Source organism: Lutjanus erythropterus, chromosome 2 (assembly GCF_056507025.1).
Source record: "Lutjanus erythropterus isolate fLutEry1 chromosome 2, fLutEry1.hap2, whole genome shotgun sequence".
NCBI lineage: Eukaryota > Metazoa > Chordata > Actinopteri > Lutjaniformes > Lutjanidae > Lutjanus > Lutjanus erythropterus.
In genome coordinates this window covers 49161666-49182398 of record NC_139318.1, presented here as the reverse complement: position 1 = coordinate 49182398, position 20733 = coordinate 49161666, and the positions used below count along the sequence as shown (strand labels likewise).

At 42.0% G+C, this 20733-nt stretch overlaps 2 protein-coding genes across 3 annotated transcripts in view; both read left to right on the top strand.

The window, feature by feature from the left end:
- The first annotated feature begins 1704 nt into the window (after nt 1-1704).
- Nucleotides 1705-17342, top strand: pcif1 (phosphorylated CTD interacting factor 1). 2 transcript variants are annotated; one of them, XM_084742339.1, is made up of 16 exons: nt 1705-2072; nt 4672-4826; nt 4935-5059; nt 6551-6676; nt 6774-6907; nt 6994-7148; nt 7870-8017; nt 8106-8189; nt 8279-8378; nt 8465-8624; nt 9071-9243; nt 10003-10089; nt 10250-10434; nt 11113-11206; nt 14247-14422; nt 14923-17342. In XM_084742339.1, the coding sequence occupies exons 2-16, from the start codon at nt 4700-4702 to the stop codon at nt 15263-15265; spliced, it is 2217 nt and encodes a 738-aa protein (XP_084598465.1). In that variant the 5' UTR covers nt 1705-2072; nt 4672-4699; the 3' UTR covers nt 15266-17342. The 2 variants fall into 2 exon arrangements, with proteins under 2 accessions (XP_084598465.1, XP_084598456.1); XM_084742330.1 differs by having other exon boundaries at nt 1706-2072; nt 4668-4826.
- A 1885-nt stretch (nt 17343-19227) lies between these two features.
- Nucleotides 19228-20733, top strand: part of LOC146332381 (deoxynucleotidyltransferase terminal-interacting protein 1-like) — a 7630-nt gene continuing 6124 nt past the window's right edge. The window contains exon 1 of the mRNA XM_084742317.1: nt 19228-19603. Within this exon, the coding sequence (XP_084598443.1) occupies nt 19529-19603 (75 nt within the window). The 5' untranslated portion in view covers nt 19228-19528. The remainder of the gene's footprint in view (nt 19604-20733) is intronic.

Here is a 20733-nt window from a genome sequence, read left to right as displayed (position 1 = left end):
GCAGCAGACACACTACAAACACGAAGTGACATCACGTCTCCTCCAAGTGAAATACGTGACTGCCGCTAACTTGCTGGTAGAGCTAGTTAGCAGTTAGCTCATCATCTGTATTCTGCTTACGTTCATGTCACATTTTGCTCAATAAAAACCTGAAGAGGGGAAATAAATCTTCTAATGGTCAGTGAGACTCATTATCTCATTAGCTTAGCTTGTTAGGTTAGCATATAGCTGCAGCAGTGTGATGTCATCTGTGTAAACCAGTTCATACTTTGACAGAGGAGCTCAAATGAAACAAAGCTGTAAAGATGAGAGCTTCCTGTTTTAGATTCTCCTGCTCCCTGTCCAGTCAGAGCTCAGCTCTGTCAGGATGGTTTGTCATTGATTATTGATCAATAATGTTTGAATCAACAGATCAGAGTTCATCTGAGGGGAACTGTACGACTTCTCACTGCTTCTGAGAACTTTTAAAAGCCATTTTGACATTAACTTGTATCTGTGATGTCATGAGACCTGTGGACTGACCGTGCTGAGTGATTGGAGGAGAGCAACAGTCAACCAATCAGCAGCCAGGTAGAAACCATAAAATAACCAATCAATGATTCCCATAGTTCATCATAGGAAGTCTTCTGTAGTTTTAGTGACTCAACGTTTTTTTTTTTTTTAATTATTATTATTTTTTGGGCTTTTCATGCCCGTAATCAACAGGACAGCTGAAGATATAACAGGAAACTTTAACTACTTAAGTTTTATTGTGTCTGTAAACAGTTTAACAGTCAGTCAGTGTTTAATATAACAATATGTATTATTACATTTACACACATATTTATGATATAAAACATTAAAGCTGCCAAGTTTTTGTAACTTGACTTTTTTGTTTTGAAGAATCTTGTAAATATGTAACTATTTATACAAAGTGATTAATGTGACAAACTTACCACAGACAGATTTAAACCTGCTGTGCTTATTCTCTTAATATGAATCTATTCATCATATTTAAAACAAGATGAAGGATCCTCAGGAAGTCAGTTTTCTTATTAGACTTGAGAAGGATGCTTTGCTTTAACCCTCTAATTTATTTAATTATTATTATTGTGTTTGTTTTTATATTCATTCTGTCTTTTTCATGTGAAGCTCTTGTGCATGTAAAAGCACTTTGAGCCGAGTTTCTTGTATGAAATGTCAATGTTACATATGCAAATGTTTATTATTATTTATGATAGACAATCAGTTTATAACGATGTAATAAATCAAGGAATGTATTTGTGAACAACCAGACCTGTGCTGAATGATTAGTATATATATATATCTATACATAACAAATAAACACATCCTCATATCATTACACGTCATAAACCATTTATTTCGTGTTTATATCATTTATGTGTACAGTTGCACATATTCTCTCTATATATTCTGTATATGGTGATGAGCACAGCTATAGTTATAGCATTTTTTTTTTTAATCAGACCAATCAGCTGGATTGGGGCTGGTGATGACGATGATGATGATGGTGAAGATAAGGAGGAGCTGAAAGGTGGGACTATACTCAATAACAATAATATTTTTTAATTCATGAAAGAAAGGACACAATTCTGTGCTTGATGACAGTTTAATTGTATGAACAAGACATAATTTCAGAATGATAAGAAGATGAAGTGAAAACAGATCAAACAGACTTCAGTTCACTTCAAACTTCATCACAAAAACAACACCAGTGATTGAGTGTTTGGAGAACATCAGTTCAACTGTGACAGGATGAATTATCTCCAAGTTTATAAGAAACATCTTTAACATTTAAACGATACTTATTTGTTGACAGTTGGGTTTCATCATTAGGTGTCGTGAAGATGTAATTTCTTCTATTATTTGAGATGTTTTTAGCCTGTTTGACCTGCTCAACATGGCGGCCTTTACAGGACACCTCGGAAAGGGAAGCGTGGCAACAGCTGCGCCTGCGCAGTGGCTCACCCCGGGTCCCTGTAAAGATGTCTGAGCAGGCGGGGAGGGAGCGGAGCGGAGGACCCGAAACAAGCGGACAGAACCCGCGACTCTCCGCAACTTAACCGGTGAAGGTAAGGACAGGAGGCCCTGCAGAGCCGCTTCGACGGCCCCGACGTGCGGCGGAAGGTTTCGGCCGTCAGACGAAGCGGTCTGGCGGCGCGCAGCGCGGCTACATTCATGTTAAAGGGCAGAAATGTTGTGCAGGACTGGCAGCGCTGTGGCAGGGGCGTGTCCGCCATCTTGTCTGAGAAGTGGCGCCTAAACAGCAGCTGTCGCTTTGAGCGGCACACGAGCGGGCAGCGCAAAATGGCGGTTAAATACAACGCAGACGGCGGCTCGGTGTCCGCACCGACCGTTTCATTCACTATAACCCGGTTTGGAGCTGCCGCGGAGCCGCACTGATAGCAGCCGTATCCGTGTCTTCAACCCGGGCTCCGGAGGAGCAGCCGCGGCTTTTTGTTGTCCTCCCTCCTCTCCTCCCCTCCTCCCCCTCCTCTTCTCCTCCTCCGTGTTTATTTGGAAAGCCTGCCGTGCGCATGCGTGTAACCATAGCGCTCGTTTCTGCGTATGAGAAAGAAAAAAAACATGAGGATTAATTAAATTTATCGACACAGTAAACAATAACAACAATAAAATCACCTCAGATACAGACCGATACGCTGTTATCGGCTGGTTATCGATCATACTGATTACTTTTTAACTGATATCGGTCCGTTTGCCGCCACATTCAGGCGGTATGTGATAAACAGCAGCTCGGCCCGAACCTGAATCACAGACCCGTCTGTCCCTGTTTGACTGCTCTGGTCAGCCATATCTGTCCGTACTGCGTCCGTGACTTCAGACACATCTGTACTGTGTCAGTCATTACAGACACATTTGTCTGTACTGCAGCTACCACAACAGTCACATCTGTCTGTACTGTGTCCATCGTTAGAGACACATCTGCCCATATGTGTCCTGATGGTGAGTGTATCAGCAGGTGTGTGTCTCTGGAAACAGAACTGACAGATGTGATTATACTGTGTCCATCACCACAGACCAGCTGCTACAGTCACCAGCAGGTCTGTGGTGCTCTGACAGCTGTGTCAGTACTGAGGCAAGGCAGTTTTATTGATATAACAACATTCATACACAATTCAAGGTGCTTTACAGAAACATTTAAAAAACATTCAAACTATTTGAGATACTTAAAAACCAGAACTAAAAGCAGGACAGTAAACAGTTTAAAACATGACAGAACTCATCACTTCATACTGAATCACCTGCCAACTGGTTCAAACTGGTTCAAACAGGTTCAGGTCACTGAGAGATTTGAAAAATGAATCGATGATTAAAACTGCTGCTTATCAATATTCTGTCAGTCAAACAGTTCAGTTATGTCCTGATCAGATTATAACGAGAAATCATTTCAGGTTTCGTCAAAATCACAGTAAACAGCATTAAAATGAGGTTCTGTAGTCCAGATGTAAGAGAACGTGTTCAGACCAACACGTGGAACATCATCATGAGGTTGTTGTAAAAATGAAGAACTCAAGTATCAAAACTAAAAATCATACAGAACTGTGATGTCATGGCTAAAAATGATAACAAACATGAAGAACGGCACAAAACCTGTATGATGGTTCTTCTGTCGTTCTAACAATACATGAATGTTGTGACGGACGAGTCTGTGACTCGACAGCACTGACACACATTCATCACTGAATTGTCTTTTCAGGCTGACCTAAAATAAATCCTTCAGTTTGTCACTTCATAGACGAAAACATGAATCAATATATATTGATCAGAAGATTAACTGATAGTGAAAATGATAATTAATTTCAGCTCCAGTCTTCACATTAGAACAGAACATGAATCACATTTCGTTCACCTGTGTGACACATTAAAGAATCAATATTCATATCTAATCAAGACATGAAACCAGAGCTGCAATGATTCATCAATTATTTTAATTGACAGTTATTTTCCTTATCGATTAATCTGTTTGAGTCATTTTTTTAATAATAAAAAAGTCCAAATTCTCTGATTTCATCCTCTTAAATGTGAATAATTGTTACAGGAGAGATTTGAAAATGACAAACATCTAAGATAATGATTTTTTAATGACAAGATTGTGACAGAATTAATTAATCGATTAATTGACAGTTCAGATAAGATGATTAATAAACATTAATCACCAGATCATTTCAGTGCTGATGGTGTCGAAGCTTCAGGTGTGTTTTGTCCTCAGTTTGTCCCCTGAGGAACTGACGAGGGACAGGTTGAAAAACAAGACTCATTCGATCAGCTGTTTGTGGTCATTGACATTGTTATTGATCTGGTAGTTATTGGTTTTCAGTGTGAAGGTAACAACATCAGGATCAATTAAATGATTATAATTTATTCTCATTGTTTGCTGATGTCATCAGTGTAAGCAGAGACACTGTCAAATGAAGAAGTTGATCCCCTGATCAATACAAAATGAATCAATAATTATGGTGATGATTGAAAAGTATTTGACATTATTTTAAAACAAAAAGGTAAAAACGGACACCTTATTCCTTCGATTCTGTTAAACAATCAATAATCTGATCACATGATTGATTCTGTTGTGTTTTTGACAAATTATAAAGAACGTATGTAACCTGTGTTTTATTTTGAAAGTCACAGTGTATCTTCCTGTCCAGGCAGGTCGATGTCATTCTGACGAGCAGCTGAGATGTCCAATGACAGTCAGGGATCGGTGAAGGGGGAGGCAGCCATGATGCCGTCTCCCTCCGTCTCCGCCTCTTCTCAGGGACCGCCCCTTTCTCCGTCCAGCACCTCCAAACCACCTGAGCTGCCAGGTACACCTGTCTGTCTGTCTCTCTCTGACCTGTCTGTCTCTTGGACCCGTCTCTCTGATCTTTCTCCGTCTGACCTGTCTGTCTCTGTCCCGTCTGTCTCTCTGTCAGATGAACTGGTCCAGGCTGGATGGTCTAAGTGCTGGTCTCGGAGGGAGAACCGACCGTATTACTTCAACAGATTCACCAATCAGAGCCTGTGGGAGGTGCCAGTGCTGGGGCAGCATGATGTCATTGTGAGTAATCATGCTGGGGGGGCGGGGTGTCACTTTTGTTTAACAAACGATTAGGGACGCACCGATCGACCAACCAGAGACTGGAACAGGCCGGTGGGCGGCCGGTCAGCGTCACATATCCGATTCTGTGGCGTCATATTTATACACAAGTTGTGCGCGATGGTCACGTCATGCGTGCAGTGACACACTGACTGAACGTTACACCCACACAGGTGCTGATCACAGCTACACACACATGAAGTCGGTGACAGATTCCAGGAACGAGATGAAGAGAAGACAGACGGTCTACGAAGAGACGCGGCAGCTGAGCAGCTGACGATGTCGCAAAACAGCCGTAAACCTTGTAGCTCTTCATGCTAACGTTAGCCAGCAGCAGACTGCTGTTCACAGAGGGACACTTCAAATCTCACTTCCTGTTCTGACTGAAGAATAAACAACCTGTGTTGAACATTTTCTCATCCAGACTCGATTAACTTTTCATTCTGTTTTTCTCACTGCAAAGTTTTACTGCAGCAAACTGTTGCACCGCGTCCGTCTATTTCCACAGGAGATCACATGACATCGCATCATGCAAAATCCCACAAGATCTCGCGAGATCTTGTTCCCTCTAGTACATAATGTTAATATAATAAGGTCTGGGGGACTTTTGGAGAAAATGTGAAATTGTATTTAATAGTATTAATAATTAACTTGATTTTATAAGAAAAGTTGTAAAAACGTTTGTGAATGCTGTCAAATATAGTTCTTAGACTGAACATCTGAACCAGGAGGTCAGAAATCTCTACAAACAACTGATTTTCATAATACACAGAAATAACTTGACTTTAGTCCGTTAGCTTGATGCTAATGCATCAATTGACACACTACCAGAAATTAGCATCAGAGTCGTGGTCTTATTCTGTTAAACACATCATTTTACTACAAACAGTTTTATTCTGATCTGCTCTGTCTCTCTGCAACCTGTCTCTCTCTAACCTGTCTCTCTCTGCAACCTGTCTCTCTGCAACCTGTCTCTCTCTAACCTGTCTCTCTCTGCAACCTGTCTCTCTGCAACCTGTCTCTCTCTAACCTGTCTCTCTGTAACCTGTCTCTCTCTAACCTGTCTCTCTGCAACCTGTCTCTCTGCAACCTGTCTCTCTCTAACCTGTCTCTCTGTAACCTGTCTCTCTGTAACCTGTCTCTCTAACCTGTCTCTCTGTAACCTGTCTCTCTCTAACCTGTCTCTCTGTAACCTGTCTCTCTCTAACCTGTCTCTCTCTAACCTGTCTCTCTGTAACCTGTCTCTCTCTAACCTGTCTCTCTCTAACCTGTCTCTCTCTAACCTGTCTCTCTGTAACCTGTCTCTCTAACCTGTCTCTCTGTAACCTGTCTCTGTAACCTGTCTCTCTCTAACCTGTCTCTCTCTAACCTGTCTCTCTGTAACCTGTCTCTCTGTAACCTGTCTCTCTGTAACCTGTCTCTCTGTAACCTGTCTGTCTTGTCTGTCTTCAGTCTGATCCTTTAGGTCTGAACGCAGCTCCAGCAGAGGGCGGAGACAGTAACCTTGGTAATGGTCAGAGGAAGAGGCGGGGCTCTGAAGAACAGGGGGCAGGGCCTAACAGTTTCAAACGAGCCAAGGTAAACAACAGTTTTTGACTTCAAAGTGGTCAGTTAAAGTTGTGAGTGGTGTGCAGTGCATTGTGGGAAACTTGGTCCTTCTGTGTATTGTTTCCAGGTGGAGCCCACCACGCCAATCTCTCCCAGCACACCTGGGGCGAAGCCCTGGAGCTCCGCCCCCGAGGACAAACAGGCTCCACCAGCCACACCCACTACCCCAAGCCCCACCCCCGCCCCATACAGGCCAGCTGTGTGAGTACGGAGGCCACGCCCCCTGAGTTTGACTTGTCTGATTAATGAGATATTAATAAAGATCACATGGTCTTTTTTTTTTTCAGGATCTACTGGGATCTGGACGTCCAGACCAATGCCGTCATCAGAGAGCGTCTCCCGGCCAATCATCTGCCGCCGCACCCTGAGATCGAACTGCAGAGAGCTCAGCTGGTCACCAAACTGAGGCAACACTACCACGAACTGTGTCACCAGAGAGAAGGTCAGATCACACCTGCACACACACACACACGCACACACACCTGCACGCACACACACCTGCACACACACACACACCTGCACACACACACACACCTGCACACACACACACCTGCACACACACACACACCTGCACACACACACACACCTGCACACACACACACACGCACACACACCTGCACGCACACACACCTGCACACACACACACACCTGCACACACACACGCACACACCTGCACACGCACCTGCACGCACACCTGCACACACACCTGCACGCACACCTGCACACACACCTGCACGCACACCTGCACACACACCTGCACACACACCTGCACGCACACCTGCACACACACCTGCACACACACCTGCACGCACACCTGCACGCACACCTGCACGCACACCTGCACACACACCTGCACACATACACACGCACACACCTGCACACACACACACGCACACACCTGCACACACACCTGCACACACACACACACACCTGCACACACACCTGCACACACACACCTGCACACACACACGCACACACACCAGCACACACACACACGCACATACGCACACACATACACACCTGTGCACGCACGCACACACACGCGCACACACACACCTGCACACACACACACACACACACACAGAAAAAGTCTCTGGTAGCCGTAGCCTGAACCCAACAGGACGTTACCTGTCTGTCTGTTTGTCTGACTGTCTGTGGTTCAGGTATTGATCCGCCCCGGGAGTCGTTCAACCGTTGGCTGCTGGAGAGGAAAGTGATCGACAAAGGTCATGACCCCTTACTGCCGAGTGACTGTGACCCCGTCATATCCCCGTCCATGTTCAGAGAGGTGATGAACGACATCCCCATCAGGTACCTGTCTGTCTGTCTGTCTGTATCAATAACAGTATTAATTTGATTATCTGCCCAGATATTGATTATCTGTTGATCTGTGTCTCAGGTTGTCTCGTATTAAGTACAAAGAAGAGGCTCGGAAGCTGCTGTTTAAATACGCCGAAGCCGCCAAGAAGATGATTGACTCCAGGTAGGTCACAGCAGACCAATCAGAATTCACCCTGCTGAGGTCTTCAGCTGGGGGGGCGGGCTCTAACCTGTGATGTCACACCTATGCAGGAATGCGAGTCCAGAGAGCAGGAAGGTGGTGAAGTGGAACGCTGAAGACACGATGAGCTGGCTGCGCCGAGATCACTCCGCCAGCAAGGAGGACTACATGGTAACATCTGTCTGTCCTCTGACCTCTGACCTCTGTCTGTGTCCTCTGATCTCTGAACTTTAACCTCGGTCCTCTGTCCTCTGTAGGACCGTCTGGAACACCTGAGACAGCAGTGTGGTCCTCACGTCACCGCCGTCGCCAAAGACTCTGTGGAGGGAATATGCTCCAAGATCTACCAGCTGTCTGCAGAGTATAGCCGCCGCCTGAGACAGACACACCTGAGTCTGTTGCAGGACCCCCCCACAGGTACACACACACACACACACACACACACACACACACACACCTGAGTCTGTTACAGGACCCCCCCACAGGTACACACACACACACACACACACACACACACACACACACACACACCTGAGTCTGTTACAGGACCCCCCCACAGGTACACACACACACACACACACACACACCTGAGTCTGTTACAGGACCCCCCCACAGGTACACACACACACACACACACACACACCTGAGTCTGTTACAGGACCCCCCCACAGGTACACACACACACACACACACACACACACACACACACACACACACACACCTGAGTCTGTTGCAGGACCCCCCCACAGGTACACACACACACACACACACACACACACACACACACACACCTGAGTCTGACTGTTGTTGTAGTGTGTAGTTGATGTGTGTATCTTGTGCTCTGTGTGTGTTTGTGTGTTCAGAGGCGTGTGCGTCCCCCCCCCAGCAGTCCCGCTTGGTGTACTGTTACCCGGTGCGTCTGGCGCTCCCGTCGCCCCCCCTCCCTCGGGTGGAGCTGCATTTTGAGAACGACGTGGCGTGTCTGCGCTTCAGAGGAGAGATGGTCAAAGTCAACAGAGGACACTTCAGCAAGTTGGTGAGAGAGTAATCGGAGTACTGAAGGCAGTAATGAGAGTACTGAAGGCAGTAATCAGGGTATTTAAGGCAGTAATCGGAGTACTGAAGGCAGTAATCGGAGTACTGAAGGCAGTAATCAGAGTACTGAAGGCAGTAATCAGGGTATTTAAGGCAGTAATCGGAGTACTGAAGGCAGTAATCAGAGTACTGAAGGCAGTAATCAGAGTACTGAAGGCAGTAATCAGAGTACTGGGGGTTCAAATTCTCTGAATTCTCTTGAATATTTTCTGGTTTCTTTCCTCTGACAGGAAACTGATGATCTTTGAGTTGTGGACAAAACGAGACATTTGAGGACGACATCTTGTTCTCTGATCAATATTATCTGACATTTTATGGATCAAACAACTAATTGATTAGTGGAAAAACTGTCAGATTGATCACTAGTTAATATAATATTACCATAGTATTACGTTTTTAAATTGACAAGATTCACCATTTTCTAACATTTTACATTTTATGAACCAAACAGCTGATCAGTCAGCTGAGAAAATGATCAATAGATTTAATAATGAAAATAAAAGACAAAATGGATCAAAGATTGCAAAAGTACATTTTTCAACCCCTTGCAAGATTAATTAGGATTAATTAAGAAAACAGTTAATTAATTAAGAAAACAGTTGGCAGATATAAATATGATGTGTGTGTAAATGAATTGGAATGAAGCCCATGTCCATATATGGTCCTGTTTGTCTGTCCACCTGTCTGTCTGTGTGTCCAGGAGCTGTTGTACAGGTACAGCTGTATAGACGACCCTCGCTTTGAGAAGTTCCTGTCCAGAGTCTGGTGCCTCCTCAAGAGATACCAGGTCAGCTGACCTTCAGTTAACCAATCAGGCTTCACCTGATCTCACTTGACTGTATGTGTTTGTGTGTGGTAATGAGTTAATGAAGTGTGTGTGTGTGTGTGTGTGTGTGTGTGTGTGTGTGTGTGTGTGTCTGTGTGTGTGTGTGTGTGTGCGTGTTCAGGTGATGTTTGGCAGCGGAGCTAACGAGGGGACGGGCCTGCAGGGGGCGCTGCCAGTGTCCGTGTTTGAGGCGTTGAATCGACAGTTTGGAGTTTCCTTTGAATGTTTCGCTTCGCCGCTCAACTGCTACTTCAAACAGTTCAGCTCCGCCTTCCCCGACATCGACGGCTTCTTTGGATCCAGAGGGTGAGACACACCTGGACACACACACACCTGTGAGACAGGTGTCTAACACACCTGGACACATTGTGTCAGTCTGTTTTACTTGAGTGTCATGGTGTTTAAACTGTGAGACTGTGGCGCCCTCCAGTGGTTCCATCAAAACACACTGCAAGTTTTTCCAGTTCAAAGAGGTTATAACAACAGGTGGGCAGTAACTAAGTACAAATACTTAGTACTAAGTACTAAGTACAAATACTTAGTTACTGTACTTCAGTAGAGTTTTCAGGTATCTGTACTTTATTTTTCTGACATCTGAACTCAAATATCTGAACTTTGTCCTCCAAACATTTTCTAAACAGACTCATTACTTTAGTTTGACTCTGAGGTGAATTATTGATTTTTTATTTTATTTTGCATCAAGACTGATTTCAACCTAAATGGACGGAACAATAAGACAGAAAATACTTTTCACTGGTGGATCCATCAGAGTATATTACATTTTATCATTCTTTTATACTCTGAGGACATTTCAGTCTGAACTTGTTCACTTTTACTGCAGTAAACAAGTTGAATCAGTACTTCTACTTTTACTTGAGTATCTGTACTTGTACTGCAGTAAAGACTGAGAGGACTGTTGACTCCTCCGTCTAACAGTCCAGTAGTATTAACCCTGTCTGTCTCTGTCTGTCTCTGTCTGTCCAGGCCCTTCCTGTCCTTCTGTCCAGTCAGCGGCTCGTTTGAAGCTAACCCTCCATTCTGTGAAGAGCTGATGGACGCCATGGTGACACACTTTGAGGTCAGTCCTACATGTTGAGAACATACTGGTATGAACCATGGTTCCATACTGAACTCGGTGCTAAAGGTACCGACTGAATTACATCAGTACTACAGAGTTCTTAAAGGGATAGTTGACCCAAAAATAAACCTTCAGTCATCATCGTCTCGCCCTCATGATGACTGAAGGTTTAGTTTTTTAGTCTGGAGTTTGACAGGAGATCAGTGCTGCAGAACTGTTCCTTAATGTTAACACATCTACAGCTAGCATTAGCATGCCTACAGCTAGCATTAGCATGCCTGCAGCTAACGTTAGCATGCCTACAGTTAACGTTAGCATGCCTACAGTTAACGTTAGCATGCCTGCAGCTAACGTTAGCATGCCTGCAGCTAACGTTAGCATGCCTGCAGCTAACGTTAGCATTAGGGCTGAAACGATTCTTCCTGCCTCGAGGCAAATGTTTTGTCAACTGTACCTCGCACTGTTTCACACATGATTAAAGACCATAGGATCAATAAGCTCCGACGTTCAAGTTTTGATCACTCAGCTGCAGCGCCTCTCCTCTGTGTCAACACACACACACACACACACACACACACACACACACACACACAGTGAGGTCAGTGATTCTCTGTCTGTATCTGGTCTGTTGACTTTCTTCATCAGCAGGATGTTTTTCCTTCATATTGATCCTCCTGTGAAGCTGCGTGTGGAGGAGACTGTTGTTAATGACAACACAAACTAACGTGATGCTTAATGACATCATCACCAGCCAGATGTAATTATAAGATTAAATCACTATAAGGAGGCCTGTACATTAAACAGGAGAGTCTGATCAGAGCTTCTCACAGCAGAGTGAACAGGTGAGGGAGGAGAGGAGGACACATTGATCACTAATCAATCACTGATACCGTCGTCCTCTCAGACTGATTAAAAATAAAAATGACAAAGTTGGTGACAAACCAAACCTGTGTGTTTCACACAGATAAAGTCTTTGTGTGAAACACTGCAGAGTGAAACATCCTGCTGTTTACAGACAGTCTGCTGTCTGTAGTTTGACAGACAGACAGAGGGTCGTGTCTAGAAGGGAACCCTAGACCCGTGAAAGATCGCGAGAGTTTGATTAGTAGACTTGCACCGATTGCAACTTTCTTAGCCGATTCTGATTTCCGATTTTTGAGGGGTCTGACCTCCCGATTTTCAGTCTTTGTAAGAACTGTGATTGACAGCATTCACAAACATTTTTGCAACTTTTCTTGTAAATATGTTCATAATAAGACACTGACTATTAAATATTAATTTAATACTTTCTCCAAAATCATCCACATTACAACCAGGCCTTATTATAATTTTATATTAAGATTCTGAATTGGGTGAACGTGATCTCGCGAGATCATCTCGCGGGATTTCGTGGGACGTGATTTCACGTGATCTTTTGTGGAAGCGGATGTAAACAAACCGGAGACTAACGCGGTGCAACAGTTTGAAGTAAAACTTTACTGTGAGAAAAACAAACACAGAAGTTAAAGGAGTCTGGATGAGAAAATGTTTGAGGAGACACATCAACACAGGTTGTTTATTCTTCAGCCAGAACAGGTGAGATTTTAACTGTCCCTCTGTGAACAGCAGTCTGCTGCTAGCTTGCTAGCATTAGCCTGAAGTGCGAGAGAGTTTACGGCTGTTTTGCGTCATTGTCAGCTGCTCTGTCTCGTTGTAGACTGTCTGTCTTCTCTTTATCTTGTTCTTGGAATCTGTCTCTGACATCATCTTCAAGCAGACGTGTGTCAGAGTGTGTAGCTGTTATCAGCGCTGTGTTGACGTCACGGTCAGTTTGTCTGCTGCACGCATGACGTGACCATCGTGCAGAACGAGTGTGACCATGACGGGCACAGAACCGGATTTGTGACGCTGACCAGCTGGTCACCGGTCAAAGCCAGTCACGTGAAAACCGTCCTGATTCCGAGCATTGGCGATTAATCGGTGCAAGTCTATTGATTATTTTAGTAGAAATAACAGAAACAAATCTCGCGAGAGTTTTATGAATCAAGAGTTCCTTTCTAGACACGACTGAGAAAAGTCGCAGCTCCAACCAAAGAAAATCATGTGATGGTGTCGATGTTTGTAATGTGGCGGGCGCCATCAATAAAACACTGAAACACTGATCTCTGACCTGCTGTGATGGAAAAATACTCACATCCTCCTTCAGCAAAAACACTTAATACCACCATGTAAAAATACTCAAATACAAGTAAAATCTTGCATGTAATTTCTTTCTTTTTTGAAAAATCAACATTGTTATTGTTTTATTGTACTTTAATTGTACTCTTGTTGGTATTTTTGATGAGTACAGACAAGAGAAACATGTTGATTTTAATAATGAAACATTCTGGTGTCTGATTCAGTTTAAAGATTAAGTTACGTCTTCTGTTCGTGGTTTCTGCAGACATTAATACCTTTACTTTTGTACTTCAGTAAAAAGTACTAAACAAGATACTACAGTAAAAGTAAAGTTACTTTTCATAGTACTTTTACATTAGCAATTTATAGTTGTTCATTTAAGAGACCTGTCTTATTTTCTCTTTTGTATTTTACCATCGCTCTTAAATAAAGTATTTTTTATCCGATTACTGAATTAATTGCCAGAATAATCGACAGATTACTCGATTACTAAGAGAATTGTTAGCTGCAGCCCTAGTTAGCACGCTTGTGAGTCATGGACGTGTTCAGGTGATTCAGAGCTCGCTGGTGATACCTGGGCTGATTCCACCGTCTGTTATCATCTGACATCTGAAACCAGCGTGAGATGATGTGTGTGACACGTCTGACAGGCTGCAGGCTGACGAGTGTAAAATCTTAGAAATAAAGAACAATGCTGACGTGTTGAAAAATAACCAGTCGTCTAATATGTGTACGGAACGTCTGAATCTTATTGGACTGAAAACGTTGAGGACAGCCGTCGTGTCCGTACAGGTCATCATCATATAGCCGTGTGTGCACGTGTGTGTGTGTGTGTGTGTGTGCACGTGTGTGTGTGTGTGTGTGTGTGTGTGTGTGTGTGTAGGAGCTGTTGGACCAGTCCTCGGAGCCTCTGTCCTTCATCGTCTTCGTCCCGGAGTGGCGTGACCCCGTGACCCCGGCTCTGACCCGCATGGAGGGAAGTCGCTTCCTGCGTCATCAACTGAGCATCCCCGCCTATGAGCACGAGTACAGGTCCGGGGGCCAGCACATCTGCAAGAGGTACTTATACACTTATACTCACGCATACAGTGCATACTAGTCCAGACTGTAGTTAGCAGCAACATGGGATTAACTGTACCAACCAAACTCCATTCATAAAATGAGTAATTTAACCTCAGAACACAGGCATTGTTGGTCTACTGCTGCCTCCAGCTGTCACTTTGTGTTATTGTTTGATTTGATTAATTGTGAATTAATCCTGTCAATAATTAATCTTGTCAGTTGTTGACTAAATAGGTCCAAACATGTGGAGGACATGGACATACGTCCTTTGACATATTTACTGATTGTTAATCATTGCAGCTGCAGTAAAATTTAGTTAATGGAGTTTGGTTGTTTTGCAGACAGTGATGTTTGCCTTCTAAAACTGTCACCTTAAACACTGTACTTTCAGAGTACTGATACTCTACAGTACTTCAGAGTATTAACACTTACCAGTACTTAAGAGTACTAATAGTCCACAGTGCTCCTTCAGACTGTGCATCTCTATGTTCTTTCAGAGATGAGATGTACTACCGGGCGGTACACGGTACCGCGGTTCTCTTCCTCCAGAACGACGCAGGTTTTGCGAAGTGGGCTCCGACTCCGGAGCGTCTGGCCGAGCTGATGGCAGCGTACCGGCCCTCCTCCTCCCACCCCTCCTCCCTGTCCTCCCCGGGCCCCGCCCACATCGCTCCTGGAGACAGAGACTCTGCCCCTAAGGCCACTGATCGGCCACAGAGTGCCGTGATGTCACCCGGTGGCCATGACAACAACAACAACAACAACAATAACAGCAGCAGCAGCAGCAGCAGCAGCAGCAGCAGCAGCAGTAGTCCTCGAGACAAGATGGCTGCTGTGTAGAGGGGCAGGCCTTCGCGTGTGATCACGCCCCCTCACCTGTTTGTCCTGACCGTCGTCTCGTCTCTTCAGATTGTCCCTCACCAGCGCCTGTAGCTCCTCTCAACATACCCACAATGCCGCTCCGCAGGGGGCGGGGCCACAGTTCATCCCCCCTCCCTCACATCAGCTCCTCTGATTGGTCGAAGTTCTGACATCATCAGTGTCATGGCTCCTGTTGCTCAGCAACAGTGAGCGGCGACATGTCAGAGCTCCAGCAATAAAAACCTCTTTGTTCACCTGTGATGTTACCTGTGACGTCACCGGAGGACTTCTGATCGGTCCCCACACCGACAGGGCTTGGTGATTGGTTGACAAGGCAGCTATCATTTCTATTGGACTTTCTTTGTCGAGTCGTCCTGCTTCAGGCTCCGCCTCCTGAGGACGGCCTGGCCGGTTGGGGTGCACGTCCTCCAGAGGTGGAGCCTTCAGCGAGGTCACATTTACTGGTGTAAAGAATCAGAGCCGGGACTCAGACCGGTCGCCGAGGACAGATGACTTCTCGTGATGTCACAATCAAACAGATAGTGATCAGAGAGGAGACAGTGGGCGGAGCCAGGTGGAGGTGTGAGGAGGAACCAGTTTAACCACAACAGACCAGTTTGTTCTTAAAGCAACACTTCATTCATTTAAATAATCAAAATATTATTATTTAAACATTTTTCTCGTCATGTGAAGTATTTTCCTTCTTATTTTAGTTTAGTTTGTATTTTTTCAGACTTTTATTTTGAAATGATTTGACTGTATTCTGTCAAAATATTTTTTGTTATCACAGATTCTAAACGTACGAATATCGTATGAGGAGCTGATAGAATAAATGTTATTATCGTCATTACACATCTCCTCACACTTTTTAACTGGACGCCAGCAGACTGTCTGCTCTCTGATTGGCCGATGAGCGGTCCAATGAGGCGTCTGTCTCCGTGCGGCCTCAGTCTGCCCGGCAGCAGCAGAGTGTAGATAGTGTACAGTAAACTGATCTGGTCTTCATCTTCTGTTAAAAACTGATTGAAAACAAATGAACTTGTTCTTTTTTATTTGATTTAATTTAACATTTTTTAAAGATGACGTGTTTTGTTTATGATACGGCTTCTTCTGATAGTTTGTTTTAAACTAAACCAAAGTGTTATTATTAAGAAAATCTATATCTTGTATGTAAGTGTAGACGTGTGTATGCATCAGTAACCAGCAGAAACTCCTCCACCTTATTTTTATAATTCTTTCTTTTGTTTTTTTATGGTTTCTGTTTGTTTGTTTTGGGTTTTTTGTTTTTGTTTTTTTGTGCATGAAACCTTTTAAACGATGTTCGTGTTCCTGAATGTGTTTTTTAGGCCGAGTCTTCAGACGTCACACAAACGTTCCTTCAACGTTCTGCTGTTTGTTTTAAAGGGACAGTCGTTGTGTTTACTGTAAAATCCCCTTTTTTTCTTTGTTGACGGCGCTAAGCTAGCAGTTTCCCTCTGCTTCCAGTCTTTGTGCTAAGCTAGACTAATGTTGGACTGTTCCTTTAATGTTTGTGGCGAGTCAGAAACTTTCAAAGAAAACAAACTGGAGATGTTTTATTGTGGTTTATATCTATATCTATCTATATCTCTCTCTATATATATATATCTATGTACATAGATATATATACGTACACACACACACACACACACACATACATAAATAGATATAGATATATACATAATTAATCCTGTCACAATCTTTTCAATTGAAAAATAGGTCCAAACGTGTGAAAACAGGTGGAGCACATGGACATATGTCTGTCTGTCTTGTAATTTTGATGAAATATAAAACTATATTTTCTCATTTTTATGAGATCTGTTAAGTTCTGAATAATTTATCATCATTCTGATAAAATTATCAGCATGAGAAAACTAATTATAAAACATTTATCTTAAAATTAGGTCTTTAATTCTCAATTAAACTTTATTAAAGGTCTGATGACAGTTTTCTTGCTGTTGTGACTTTTGTGTCTCATAATCACCAGATCAGGATCTTATAAAGTTTGACATAAATAAATATGTAAACATTGTTATAATTCTGTGATTTTTTTTTTTTCATCTAATTTTGAAACAGATTTAAACAGTTTTCTTTTAATTTAACTGATTCATCATAATAACAAGAGAAATCTATGAAGACCCATTTCTGTCACTGAAAGAGAAAATATCCTCGAGGTAAATCTGAGTTATGACTTCTTATCTCATACTTTCAACTTTTTAATCACAAAATTGAGATAAAAATTTAAATTATGAGATCAAAAGTCATAATTCTGAATTACTGTGGGGATATTTTTGTTTCAGTATAGAAAGATCTTTATTAACAAATCTTAAACATTTTTGTGTCATAATTACAAAAACAGATTTGATGATGAGGAAACATTTTTTTGACGTTTTCTCTTATTTTGAACTCTTTAATTTAAAAAAATTGTCATAAATAGAAAATAAAACTCCTCCAGTTGTTTTTTCTTCTTCGTTTTGTTTTGTTTCGTTCAGCTCAGAGAAAAGATTTGACTTTTATAAAAACTGATGTTTGATGACACGTCTGGTTGTAAATATGACGTCATAACGCAGAGCGTGACGGAGACTCGGCCGTGTTTGTGGTGGGGTCCTCACAGCTGGAGAATGTAAATACAGTCTGTCCTTCATCCTGCCTGCAGACAAACTGCAGCTTCACTCTCCCAGTAAAAATATATCCAACCCAGTTCCACACCAGTCCGACCAGTCTGTCCACACACACACACACACACACACACACACACACACACACACACACACACACACTGAGGTCTCAGCTGTTTTCAATCAGTTTTTAATCTCCACAAAATATAAAAGATGAATTTAAACTCACAGAAAGTTTTATCACATTCAACATGTTGAACAGGCAGAAATAAAATACTTCAAACAACTGTAAAGGAATATTTACAATAAACTGACGTCACACATTAGTCCTGAAAAACCTGTCACAATATCAAAGTTTATTATTGGCTGATATTGATAAGTATTGATCATGTAGGTTGTGACAGTGTACTACAGGGGGTGGAAGTGGACGAGGTGTTAAAATGAGTAATTATCACAATATTTACCCTGATATTCTAACAGTATTGTATTGATGACTATTGGTGATTTCTCAAAATATTAACACTGAGATTTTTGATCAATAATCATCAAGAATGTGGAGATAATGACTTGAATGTGTAAAGACAAATAAGAGTAGAGTAGAAATAACAATTAAAACAGTCTAAGTTCAGATAATAACGTCACTGTAATGCAAATAAAACGAAAATGTATCATGATATCTGGTCTCAGATCATGATACATTATAATATTGATATTGTGTTGTTCGCGTTATGAATACCAGTCAAACATCTTTTGTAATTATTGAACATCAAGCGAATAATAAACAGTTAAAGTAATTAAAAGACTCATATAAAAAATAAATAAAATATTCTCTAGGTCAGGCTGACGTCACAGTTCCATTAATATACTGAAGTTTATTTCCTGGAGAACTCTTAAAATTGTAATTTAAAAAAAGTTAATATTTTCTAGATCTGTAACAAGAACAGAATTAATTTCTTATAATCAGGAGATGAGCAACATTTTTAAAAATGATGATCAAGAGATTCAAAATCTTTCTCTTTAATTGAACTTGTAATAATTACATGATGAATATAGTTCATAGTTATTTCATAAAGGGTTAGTGTTTGCTGCTTGTGTATCTATGTAATTACACAATCTTTATGCCATAATTATCACAACCATTAATTGAACTTAATTTCTTAATTTGTAGAAAAGACTTGATGAGTTTAAATTTCATCAGTTTAAAAAAACTGTTTCGACAGTGATAAGTAATCAAATTATTTGATTAATAATAATAATAATGATAATAAATTATTTGGATTTGTGGAGTTGGTGCCTTTATTGTGAAGTGAATGACCGGAAGCGTAGAACCCGCAGTGTAACTTCCTGGAAACAAACATTCCGATCAGTCAGTGACTCACTATCGATTATTGACAGTTTATCATTTGATCAGGACAGTTCGTTGTGGCTCTCGGTGTGTGTCCGTACGCCGACGCACGTGAACAAACCGGAAATTTACCGGGATTTTTAAAAAACAACATCGCGAAGTGCTGCTGCTAGCTTTAGCCGCTGTTAGCTTTAGCCACTGTTAGCCTAGCAGAGTTAGCTCGGTTGGACCCGCACCGGACCGGACCGGACCGTCAGCAGGATGGGAGCACACCGCAGTGAGGGAGGCCGGGACTGGCTGCAGCAGGACGGGCCGGAGCAGGCGGAGCAGATCCCGGTACGAACCACAACACTGCGGCTAACTGTTAGCATGGCTAGCTGCTCTGAACCTACATCAGATATTACAATTGTTTTATTTTGTCATATTATATCATAACATATATACACACACAGATATGTAGAGAGAGAGAGATACACATATATAAATTTAGAACTTATCGTATCGTATTATTATGTTCTTTGGTATTTTATTTTATCGGTTGTGTTATTTTATATGAAGCTCTGTTTTCAGATGACATCATGTCTTGTTTGGCATTAATCAATAAATATTTAGATTATAATCAAACTGTAAACAGAACAAAACAGAGCAGAGCCTCAGCTGGGTGATATGGATTATAAATAATATCTCAATATACCATTTTATTTAGAAAATAACGAACTGTAAATTCTCTGATTATCTCTTTCTGGTACGCAGTGTGACGCCTGTTGTTTTTGTCATAAAATAGACCAAATAAACACAATCTAAACTTTTTGCCTTGAGGCAACACTGTATGATAATAATAATAACAATGATAATAATAATAATAATAAAGATGATGATGGTGATAAAGAATGAAAAAAGAGAGATTTGAAATACAGTGAATACCATCTGAAATATAAAAACATAACAAAAGAAGTTTGTCCATAACGCTGCAGCGTCGTTCCACTGAGTCTCAGCATATTTCATCAAACTTTACATGAACAATTAAAGAAAACAAACTCATCATCTTTTGCACTTCATGAAAGTTTTGTCACATGTCAGAGTTTGATGGTTGTTTTTCTCTTTCAGTCAGCTGTTCTGTCCGTCAGTTCTTCTCACAGTGAACAAAACAATAACAATGAAAGATTTTTAAACATTTACAAATCACGTAAAATGATCATCCATCATGGATTTATACCAAAATGTCAGGGTGAATCAATAATGCAGCATTTGCATTTTAACAATTTTCCATTACTTAGTTATCAAATAAACTACATGTAACTATTCAGAATTAAGCTTTACTCAACTATCATCGTTTTTTTCCAGACTGAAAAAGACCAGGAAAAGACATTTTCAGATGTTCTGTGGACAGAAATGTCTGATCTGATCTGTGAGAGAGATTCAACATGGCTTCCACAGGGTCACGTGACAAATTAAAACACTGCTAT

Excerpts from the sequence above, each read along its gene's own strand:
- pcif1 (XM_084742339.1), top strand. The coding sequence starts at position 4,700 with ATGTCCAATGACAGTCAGGGATCGGTGAAGGGGGAGGCAGCCATGATG. Across the intron at positions 5,060-6,550 it reads TGGGGCAGCATGATGTCATT|TCTGATCCTTTAGGTCTGAA; the intron begins GTGAGTAATCAT and ends GTCTGTCTTCAG. Across the intron at positions 8,379-8,464 it reads CCAGCAAGGAGGACTACATG|GACCGTCTGGAACACCTGAG; the intron begins GTAACATCTGTC and ends TGTCCTCTGTAG.